At 50.9% G+C, this 12,041-nt stretch overlaps 1 protein-coding gene across 1 annotated transcript; it reads left to right on the plus strand.

The window, feature by feature from the left end:
* The first annotated feature begins 3,717 nt into the window (after positions 1 to 3,717).
* agr2 (anterior gradient 2) lies at positions 3,718 to 6,661 on the plus strand. Its single transcript, XM_056298595.1, has 8 exons — positions 3,718 to 3,818; positions 4,187 to 4,316; positions 4,997 to 5,060; positions 5,203 to 5,255; positions 5,492 to 5,568; positions 5,666 to 5,729; positions 5,861 to 5,944; positions 6,393 to 6,661. Exons 2-8 carry the CDS (start codon positions 4,199 to 4,201, stop codon positions 6,440 to 6,442), a joined length of 510 nt encoding a protein of 169 aa, XP_056154570.1. The 5' UTR covers positions 3,718 to 3,818; positions 4,187 to 4,198; the 3' UTR covers positions 6,443 to 6,661.
* The last annotated feature ends 5,380 nt before the right edge of the window (positions 6,662 to 12,041 follow it).

A 12,041-nucleotide genomic window follows, 5' to 3' on the forward strand; every position in this document is an offset into this window, starting at 1 on the left:
TTTGATATGCTGATGATACTGACCTCTTTCCAAGATTGGGTCTTTTTTTGTTTGTAAGAAATATTTGTATTAAAGTGTTTGTGTACATACACCCACATTCATACACGTGTTATGTCATATCAGTATAAATATTTTGTACCCACTGTATTGAATAAATGTCAAAAAGTGAATTCATGATTGACCCTTGTGTTGTTTGGGAGTGGGATGTCTGAAGGGCGACAGCCAGCAGCTTGCACTTCAGTTGGAATCAGTGACTAAAATGAGACCAAGACAGGAAGTTGAGTTGGTGAATGACAGCAGTAAACTGGCAGGAAAAGGCCAACTGAGGAGTGTTGGGCATCATTGGCGCGCTGCTTTCATCAGTCAGTTGAAAGCGCATGCTGTGGCCGGCTGGCCTGCAGCAGCGGCTCGCAGCCTGCAGCAGCGGCTCGCAGCCTGCAGCAGCGGCTCGCAGCCTGCAGCAGCGGCTCGCAGCAGCCGTCACATCCGTGTTCTCAGGGCAGGGCTGGCTGCAGACGGTAAACGTTGAGTGTGAACAGGAGTGGCCTCTAACCCTGCCTTCCAGTTCAAATATTGACCAGGTGCTATGACAACACAGTTAGGTTAAAGGAAAAGTACAACTTCAACAGAGCTTAGGGTGAGGACTCCTTACTGCCAAGATGTGTCTGACTTTCACATCTTCACACAGTACCGGTTCATTTTGAGCTCTGTGCTTCTAGCAAGCCCATGTCTTTCTTAAAGCAGGACAACCTTGAAGAACGCGTCTTACTGCCTTCATGCTCACTGTAAAGTTCAATGAAGTCTCACTACACTAACCAGCTGCTCGGGGGTGACTATCAGATATGGTGGTCTTCCGCCACTTCATGTGAAGGACAGATAATCCTGATGAAATGAGCATCAGTCACTGGCACATTCCCAGGCTGCACAGGGAGCGACGTCACTGAGTCAATAAGACCCTCTTCCTTTGTTTGAGTTGGAGTTCCTGTTGAGTAACGTTCTGCATCCTTGTTCAGTTCCTGCTAGCCGGGCCTGTGTGGCACTCTGAAGTACGACTCAGCTCTGATACAACAGACTTCAAGGTTTTGTTCTTTTGGGTTAATGTGGAACCACTGTGTACATGGACTAATACATTAATTCTGAGGAATATTAGCTTCCCTGCAGGCCCGGCTAGACTGGGTCTGCAACAAAGCCCTCATTGACTCCAGGCAGGTCAGGTTACACCTGTTGGGGAGCAGATGCAAGGCAGGCCGGTTACTGCTGAACTGAGTCAAGACAAAGCTGAAAATACCGCTTGACCATTGCAGAGAGCACTGAGAGCCCATTAACACATCGTGTATACTGCCCCGGTCTTAAGGGTCATGTATGAGCCGCCTTCATTAAACCTCTAAACTAAAGCAACTCCATTTAATTTTAAACCTCAAATCTGTTGTGCAGGGAGAAACAAGCTGTCGTTCACCACAAACTGTGTGACTATCTGTGTTTTGCCTCCTCACACTGCAGAAAGACTGCATTTAATCACTGGACACCCCTCCTGTTATAGGGTCACATGACCCACACATGACCCACACATGTCTTAGGGCCACACATGACCCTAAGACAATCTTAGTACCCCAGTGGTGTACAGCTTTCATGGAAATCTGAACTGAAACCCTGTTTAATGTTGTGTAATGTCGGGGTGGGTCCCTGTAGGAGAAGACATCACATGTCAGGTAGGAAAAGGGTCCTCTGCTGTTAAACACTGTCGTGGCTCACTGTGACCCGGAAGACCACAGAGGGGTTAAATTGTGTATGTTGTCCATGTATCAGGAAGGAAAGCAATGTGAACTTGTCACATTTAGAGTCAACATGAAGTCACTCGTCTCTTCAAACCACGTTTCTCTGACTGTGGTCATGAAGACGTGGACATTGCTTTCATGGCGCTGCCTCCCCTCGCAGTTCAGCTGGCAGATCATTGCGTTTGCCACCAGGCTAAGTGTTCATTTCAAACAGCATTGCAGTGTTGCATCGGCTTCAAAGTGGAGCCATATTTGGAGAAAGGAGAATTAGACTGCATGTGTTTCAGTTCAGCCAATCACAGAATGACCGATCAGCCAAGCGCCAAATCACATCCTGCACTTTAACGCTGACTTGTCGTTGGACCAGAGCCAACCAGCCGATGGAAGACAATGGAATACAGACTCATATACCACTAAACATGAGTGAAAGCAGGACAGTAATGAGCCGTGTCTCCATGTGGAACATCCAGACACACCACTGCAACCCGAACACACATGAACACCTCACACGCATGGACTGCAGAAATGTCCACATGCTCCTACATGGACTGCAGAAACGTCCACATGCTCCTACATGGACTGCAGAAATGTCCACATGCTCCTACATGGACTGCAGAAATGTCCACATGCTCCTACATGGACTGCAGAAATGTCCACATGCTCCTACATGGACTGCAGAAATGTCCACATGCTCCTACATGGACTGCAGAAATGTCCACATGCTCCTACATGGACTGCAGAAATGTCCACATGCTCCTACATGGACTGCAGAAATGTCCACATGCTCCTACATGGACTGCAGAAATGTCCACATGCTCCTACATGGACTGCAGAAACGTCCACATGCTCCTACATGGACTGCAGAAACGTCCACATGCTCCTACATGGACTGCAGAAATGTCCACATGCTCCTACATGGACTGCAGAAATGTCCACATGCTCCTACATGGACTGCAGAAATGTCCACATGCTCCTACATGGACTGCAGAAATGTCCACATGCTCCTACATGGACTGCAGAAATGTCCACATGCTCCTACATGGACTGCAGAAATGTCCACATGCTCCTACATGGACTGCAGAAATGTCCACATGCTCCTACATGGACTGCAGAAATGTCCACATGCTCCTACATGGACTGCAGAAACGTCCACATGCTCCTACATGGACTGCAGAAATGTCCACATGCTCCTACATGGACTGCAGAAACGTCCACATGCTCCTACATGGACTGCAGAAATGTCCACATGCTCCTACATGGACTGCAGAAATGTCCACATGCTCCTACATGGACTGCAGAAATGTCCACATGCTCCTACATGGACTGCAGAAATGTCCACATGCTCCTACATGGACTGCAGAAATGTCCACATGCTCCTACATGGACTGCAGAAATGTCCACATGCTCCTACATGGACTGCAGAAATGTCCACATGCTCCTACATGGACTGCAGAAACGTCCACATGCTCCTACATGGACTGCAGAAATGTCCACATGCTCCTACATGGACTGCAGAAACGTCCACATGCTCCTACATGGACTGCAGAAATGTCCACATGCTCCTACATGGACTGCAGAAATGTCCACATGCTCCTACATGGACTGCAGAAATGTCCACATGCTCCTACATGGACTGCAGAAATGTCCACATGCTCCTACATGGACTGCAGAAATGTCCACATGCTCCTACATGGACTGCAGAAATGTCCACATGCTCCTACATGGACTGCAGAAATGTCCACATGCTCCTACATGGACTGCAGAAACGTCCACATGCTCCTACATGGACTGCAGAAACGTCCACATGCTCCTACATGGACTGCAGAAATGTCCACATGCTCCTACATGGACTGCAGAAATGTCCACATGCTGCAAGCAGGAAGAGACATCGGCTCCTTTCGGCCATTTCAGCAGGGGAGGATGTAAGTGGGGGAGGCTGGGGGGGGGGGAGGTGAGCTGGTGTATAAATGAGCTGCAGGTGAGGGTGGAGTGACACAGCAGGTCCTGGAGCTGATACGAACACAAAGGTTCCAGTCAGAGCAGGTAAGAGCCACTCCTCAGAGGATCTCCTCACGCCTCCTCCCTCCCTTCCTGACTTTCATGCACGGCACTGTGCTTTAAACAGTTTTACGTTTATTTTCTCTTCTTCTTCTTTTTTTAGTTGTATAGCTTCGGTCTCTTTTCTAAAAGCACAACGTGCATCTTCGTGTCTGTGTAGGGCTCCCGTGGCTGTATTACGGGCTTGCTCGTGGATTTTCTGATTTTTGGATCACTTCTTAAAGTTTTGTTTTTAATCTGATGCATATGTCAAAAGTTTCATTTCTTGTTCATTTGGTTTATGATCCATTGGAAAAGTGCAATTTAAGCGTCCCCCCCCCCTCCTTAATGTGTAGCTGTTGTGTATGTTGCAGAGAAGCAGCACGATGGTGAAAGCTCTGTTGTCATTACTCTTGGTCCTGGTGACCTTGTCCTCCACACTGGGGAAGCCAGAGAAGAACATCCCGAAGAGGGGCAAGAGAATTGTTCAGACGCTGTCCAGAGGTCAGTACACTCTCTGTAGGGAACTGCCAACATGGCTCTCAGGGCCTGACGGTAGAAGGTAGTTGCTAGGTGGTGCAGTAGAAGGTAGTTTCTAGGTGGCGCAGTAGAAGGTAGTTGCTAGGTGGTGCAGTAGAAGGTAGTTGCTAGGTGGTGCAGTAGAAGGTAGTTGCTAGGTGGCGCAGTAGAAGGTAGTTGCTAGGTGGTGCAGTAGAAGGTAGTTGCTAGGTGGCGCAGTAGAAGGTAGTTGCTAGGTGGTGCAGTAGAAGGTAGTTGCTAGGTGGCGCAGTAGAAGGTAGTTGCTAGGTGGCGCAGTAGAAGGTAGGTGGTGCAGTAGAAGGTAGTTTCTAGGTGGGGCAGTAGAAGGTAGGTGGTGCAGTAGAAGGTAGTTGCTAGGTGGTGCAGTAGAGGGTAGTTTCTAGTTGGTGCAGTAGAAAGTAGGTGGTGCAGTAGAGGGTAGTTGCTAGGTGGTGCAGTAGAAGGTAGGTGGTGCAGTAGAAGGTAGGTGGTGCAGTAGAAGGTAGTTTCTAGGTGGTGTAGTAGAAGGTAGTTGCTAGGTGGTGCAGTAGAAGGTAGGTGGTGCAGTAGAAAGTAGTTGCTAGGTGGTGCAGTAGAAGGTAGGTGGTGCAGACACTGTGGGTCCGTCACTGATCTCCATGCATGCTGTCGGTGCACCTCCACAGGGTGGGGAGATCAGCTCATCTGGGCACAGACCTATGAAGAGGCCCTGTACTGGTCCAGGTTAAAGTAAGGAAACCACTGTCCTCATCCAACACCGCTTCTCTCTATCTCCTCTTCTCTACTCTGCTGATAAATCCCAACGTTGGGTCCACGTTGCCAAGCTACAGTCAGGGAGTAAATGTAATGAAAGTCATGTCGCCCTCTGCAGGAACAAGCCGCTGATGGTCATCTTTCACCTGGAAGACTGTCCACACAGCTTGGGTAAGCCTTGGCCCCACGACAGGGCGAGAAAATGGCGACTATGAAGCCTTGCTTGTGTTCAGCAGCTTGAAGTGACCTGTTCTGAGCGACTTTCTTCATGTTCAGTCTCAAATGTCCTCTGACGTGTTCAGCTGAGCAAACAGCCATTCCTTTGTCAATGTGGTGTTGCATACACATGGTCCACTTGGTGTGGGAGCTGCCAAAGGTCTGAGCCTGCTTCTGTCCTCTGCCCACAGCGATGAAGAAGGTCTTTTCTGAGGACAAGGAGCTCCAACGTATTCTTGACGAGGACTTCATTGTCCTTAATCTTATGGTACGCTTACGTGATTTATCAAACTCCAGTGAAAATAAGTGTTGTTCACCGTAAATCAAGTCCCAAACTACACACTGTTTATCTTTTCCACTGACAGTATGAAACCACAGACAAACATCTCTCCCCCGATGGACAGTACGTTCCCAGAATCATCTTTGTCGGTAAGACATGCCGGTTGTCCCATTTGCCACTTTTTATTTGGAAGCATCTTTTTTACCGATGATAGCATCCACGATGGCTAGCCATCATGTGTGTGAGAGATCGTGTTATAAAGCCCATCATCTCTGTGCAGACCCCTCCATGACTGTGAGGGCCGACATCACGGGTCGCTACTCCAACCGCATGTACGCCTATGAGCCCTCTGACATCAAGCTCTGTAAGCACCGCCTCTGACACGTACATACATACACACACACCTACACATTATATAATGTGTCTGTGTGTGTATATATATATGTGTGTGTGTGTATATATACACACACACATTATATAATGTATATCATATATACACTATATTATAGTGTATGTATATACACACACTATATCATATTATATATAATACACATTATATATATTGCTTATATTATGTATTATATAGTGTATATATTAATATATAGGTACTATACAATATATAGTGTATATTATATTTATATATCTATATTATATAGTGTATATATATTAATGTACATACACAATATATAAATATACGCATTATATATGTGTGTGTATAATATATGTGTGTGTGTGTATACACATATACACACATTATATATATATGTGTATGTGTGTGTGTATAATCTTGTGCTTCACCTTCTTGTTCGTAGTGAGGGACAACATGGAGAAGGCTAAGAAGCTTCTGAAGACGGAGCTATAGCCTCACACCCTCACCTTGTGACCGAGTCGGAAGTTCAACAGACGCCAGTGTCGTGCCGTCTCCTGTTTACACCTTCAACATGAAGCACTGGAGTATTTTCTTGTCCCCCGGCCTTGCCTCTTAGTCGTCCTAATCGTAACCCTCCCCCGTGTTGTCTGTAGAGTATGCTGGTGTGTGTCCATTCTGTCTTTATAAATAAACCTGCTCACACATCATCCTTCTGAACCCAGTGTTTGTTCTTTCACCATCGGTCACAGGCGATGCGTCAAGCCCCGCCAGACTCTGCAGCACGTACACACGTTAGCTTACTTTGGACAGACATTCTTGTAATGCAAGAAGTCCCACGTTCCACCAGGAGCACTCGGGGACTTTTTTCCTTCTTACAGTCCAGTCCGACGTCACGTCCTGGAAGGGCGGCGCTGGAGGGCCGGCGCTTTGAAAGAGGGAAAAGAAGAAGGCCTTTTCCTGAATCACAGTTGCTAGGTTACCGACCTGCGGCTGAATGCATTGTGCTGCATAATGGGCTCCTGGCTGCAGGGGCCTGCAGGGCCGTGTGGCGCAGGCTGGTTGGCCAGGAACTGGGGGAGCGTAGCTGTTCCTGTGCTGATCCCTCCAATGTGTCCAACTGTTCCCTGTATCATGCAGGAACTTCTGCTGCACGTAAAATGCAGTAACTCCAAATTTAGATTTATTTCTTTCAATTTGTGATTTAGAGCCACAAAGTCACCGATGGGTCACATGACTCACAGGCTCTTCCTCGCAGTTCTGGCAGCTTTAGATTAGCAGAGAACTTGTGCAAAAAACAAACACAACACAGCCAAATGTCGAGGGAAACTGGTACTGCGATGTCCAGAAACAATTGACGCATTTAAACACGCGCTGTTTTTTTCACTGTACACCTCTCACACTCTTTATAGAGGTTTCACACACACACACACACACACACACACACACACACACACACACACACACAGTGGAACACATACAAGGTTATAATATACAAAGGTGAAGGTGAACACCAATCATACAACACACTGCTAAAATAATTTAGTCTTCTTTTTACAATCCATTATGCTCAAGTCGTCTGACATTACTGCATTCAGTAGGACCGACTGGTCTGCAGGACGCAACCTGACATTCAGTAGGACCGACCGGTCTGCAGGACACAACCTGACATTCAGTAGGACCGACTGGTCTGCAGGACGCAACCTGACATTCAGTAGGACTGACCAGTCTGCAGTACGCAACCTGATATTCAGTAGGACTGACCGGTCTGCAGGACGCAACCTGACATTCAGTAGGACTGACCGGTCTGCAGGACGCAACCTGACATTCAGTAGGACTGACCGGTCTGCAGGACGCAACCTGATATTCAGTAGGACCGACAGGTCTGCAGGACGCAACCTGACATTCAATAGGACTGACAGGTCTGCAGGGTGCAACCTGACATTCAATAGGACTGACCGGTCTGCAGGACGCAACCTGACATTCAGTAGGACCGACAGGTCTGCAGGACGCAACCTGACATTCAGTAGGACCGACAGGTCTGCAGGACGCAACCTGACATTCAGTAGGACTGACCGGTCTGCAGGACGCAACCTGACATTCAGTAGGACTGACCGGTCTGCAGGACGCAACCTGACATTCAGTAGGACTGACCGGTCTGCAGGACGCAACCTGATATTCAGTAGGACCGACAGGTCTGCAGGACGCAACCTGACATTCAATAGGACTGACAGGTCTGCAGGGTGCAACCTGACATTCAATAGGACTGACCGGTCTGCAGGACGCAACCTGACATTCAGTAGGACCGACAGGTCTGCAGGACGCAACCTGACATTCAGTAGGACCGACAGGTCTGCAGGACGCAACCTGACATTCAGTAGGACCGACCGGTCTGCAGGACGCAACCTGACATTCAGTAGGACCGACAGGTCTGCAGGACGCAACCTGACATTCAGTAGGACCGACAGGTCTGCAGGGCGCAACCTGACATTCAGTAGGACCGACTGGTCTGCAGGTCGCAACCTGACATTTAGTAGGACCGACCGGTCTGCAGGACGCAACCCGATATTCAGTAGGACTGACCGGTCTGCAGGACGCAACCCGATATTCAGTAGGACTGACCGGTCTGCAGGACGCAACCCGATATTCAGTAGGACTGAGCGGTCTGCAGGACGCAACCTGACATTCAGTAGGACTGACCGGTCTGCAGGACGCAACCTGACATTCAGTAGGACCGACCGGTCTGCAGGACGCAACCTGACATTCAGTAGGACCGACCGGTCTGCAGGACGCAACCTGACATTCAGTAGGACTGACCGGTCTGCAGGACGCAACCTGACATTCAGTAGGACTGACCGGTCTGCAGGTCGCAACCTGACATTCAGTAGGACTGACCGGTCTGCAGGACGCAACCCGATATTCAGTAGGACTGACCGGTCTGCAGGACGCAACCCGATATTCAGTAGGACTGAGCGGTCTGCAGGACGCAACCTGACATTCAGTAGGACCGACCGGTCTGCAGGACGCAACCTGACATTCAGTAGGACCGACCGGTCTGCAGGACGCAACCTGACATTCAGTAGGACCGACCGGTCTGCAGGACGCAACCTGACATTCAGTAGGACCGACCGGTCTGCAGGGCGCAACCTGACATTCTGTAGGACCGACCGGTCTGCAGGGCGCAACCTGACATTCAGTAGGACCGACCGGTCTGCAGGGCGCAACCTGATATTCAGTAGGACCGACAGGTCTGCAGGACGCAACCTGACATTCAATAGGACTGACAGGTCTGCAGGATGCAACCTGACATTCAGTAGGACCGACCGGTCTGCAGGACGCAACCTGACATTCAGTAGGACCGACCGGTCTGCAGGACGCAACCTGACATTCAGTAGGACCGACCGGTCTGCAGGGCGCAACCTGACATTCAGTAGGACTGACCGGTCTGCAGGAGGCAACCTGACATTCAGTAGGACCGACCGGTCTGCAGGACGCAGCCTGACATTCAGTAGGACCGACTGGTCTGCAGGACGCAACCTGACATTTAGTAGGACCGACCGGTCTGCAGGACGCAACCCGATATTCAGTAGGACCGACCGGTCTGCAGGACGCAACCTGACATTCAGTAGGACCGACCGGTCTGCAGGACGCAACCCGATATTCAATAGGACTGACCGGTCTGCAGGACGCAACCTGACATTCAGTAGGACCGACCGGTCTGCAGGACGCAACCCGATATTCAGTAGGACCGACCGGTCTGCAGGACGCAACCTGACATTCAGTAGGACCGACCGGTCTGCAGGACGCAACCTGACATTCAGTAGGACCGACAGGTCTGCAGGGCGCAACCTGACATTCAGTAGGACCGACAGGTCTGCAGGGCGCAACCTGACATTCAGTAGGACCGACAGGTCTGCAGGGCGCAACCTGACATTCAGTAGGACCGACAGGTCTGCAGGACGCAACCTGACATTTAGTAGGACTGACCGGTCTGCAGGACACAACCTGACATTTAGTAGGACTGACCGGTCTGCAGGATGCAACCTGACATTCAGTAGGACCGACCGGTCTGCAGGGCGCAACCTGACATTCAGTAGGACCGACTGGTCTGCAGGACGCAACCTGACATTTAGTAGGACCGACTGGTCTGCAGGACGCAACCTGACATTTAGTAGGACTGACCGGTCTGCAGGACGCAACCTGACATTCAGTAGGACCGACCGGTCTGCAGGACGCAACCTGACATTCAGTAGGACTGACCGGTCTGCAGGACGCAACCCGATATTCAGTAGGACTGACCGGTCTGCAGGACGCAACCCGACATTCAGTAGGACCGACCGGTCTGCAGGACGCAACCTGACATTCAGTAGGACCGACAGGTCTGCAGGACGCAACCTGACATTCAGTAGGACCGACAGGTCTGCAGGGCGCAACCTGACATTCAGTAGGACCGACTGGTCTGCAGGACGCAACCTGACATTTAGTAGGACCGACTGGTCTGCAGGACGCAACCTGACATTTAGTAGGACCGACCGGTCTGCAGGACGCAACCTGACATTCAGTAGGACCGACCGGTCTGCAGGACGCAACCTGACATTCAGTAGGACTGACCGGTCTGCAGGACGCAACCCGATATTCAGTAGGACTGACCGGTCTGCAGGACGCAACCCGACATTCAGTAGGACCGACCGATCTGCAGGACGCAACCCGACATTCAGTAGGACCGACAGGTCTGCAGGACGCAACCTGACATTCAGTAGGACCGACAGGTCTGCAGGACGCAACCTGACATTCAGTAGGACCGACAGGTCTGCAGGACGCAACCTGACATTCAGTAGGACCGACAGGTCTGCAGGACGCAACCTGACATTCAGTAGGACCGACAGGTCTGCAGGGCGCAACCTGACATTCAGTAGGACCGACTGGTCTGCAGGTCGCAACCTGACATTTAGTAGGACCGACCGGTCTGCAGGACGCAACCCGATATTCAGTAGGACCGACCGGTCTGCAGGACGCAACCCGACATTCAGTAGGACTGACCGGTCTGCAGGACGCAACCCGACATTCAGTAGGACTGACCGGTCTGCAGGACGCAACCCGATATTCAGTAGGACTGACCGGTCTGCAGGACGCAACCCGATATTCAGTAGGACCGACCGGTCTGCAGGACGCAACCCGACATTCAGGAGGACCGACCGGTCTGCAGGACGCAACCTGACATTCAGTAGGACCGACCGGTCTGCAGGACGCAACCTGACATTCAGTAGGACCGACAGGTCTGCAGGGCGCAACCTGACATTCAGTAGGACTGACCGGTCTGCAGGACGCAACCTGACATTCAGTAGGACTGACCGGTCTGCAGGACGCAACCTGACATTCAGTAGGACTGACCGGTCTGCAGGACGCAACCTGACATTCAGTAGGACCGACCGGTCTGCAGGACGCAGCCTGACATTCAGTAGGACCGACTGGTCTGCAGGACGCAACCTGACATTTAGTAGGACTGACCGGTCTGCAGGACGCAACCTGACATTCAGTAGGACCGACCGGTCTGCAGGACGCAACCTGACATTCAGTAGGACTGACCGGTCTGCAGGGCGCAACCTGATATTCAGTAGGACCGACAGGTCTGCAGGACGCAACCTGACATTCAATAGGACTGACAGGTCTGCAGGGTGCAACCTGACATTCAATAGGACTGACCGGTCTGCAGGACGCAACCTGACATTCAGTAGGACCGACAGGTCTGCAGGACGCAACCTGACATTCAGTAGGACCGACTGGTCTGCAGGTCGCAACCTGACATTTAGTAGGACCGACCGGTCTGCAGGACGCAACCCGATATTCAGTAGGACCGACCGGTCTGCAGGACGCAACCCGATATTCAGTAGGACTGACCGGTCTGCAGGACGCAACCCGATATTCAGTAGGACTGAGCGGTCTGCAGGACGCAACCTGACATTCAGTAGGACCGACCGGTCTGCAGGACGCAACCTGACATTCAGTAGGACCGACCGGTCTGCAGGACGCAACCTGACATTCAGTAGGACCGACCGGTCTGCAGGACGCAACCTGACATTCAGTAGGACCGACC

The sequence above is a fragment of the Lampris incognitus genome, chromosome 18, assembly GCF_029633865.1.
Source record: "Lampris incognitus isolate fLamInc1 chromosome 18, fLamInc1.hap2, whole genome shotgun sequence".
Classification (NCBI taxonomy): domain Eukaryota; kingdom Metazoa; phylum Chordata; class Actinopteri; order Lampriformes; family Lampridae; genus Lampris; species Lampris incognitus.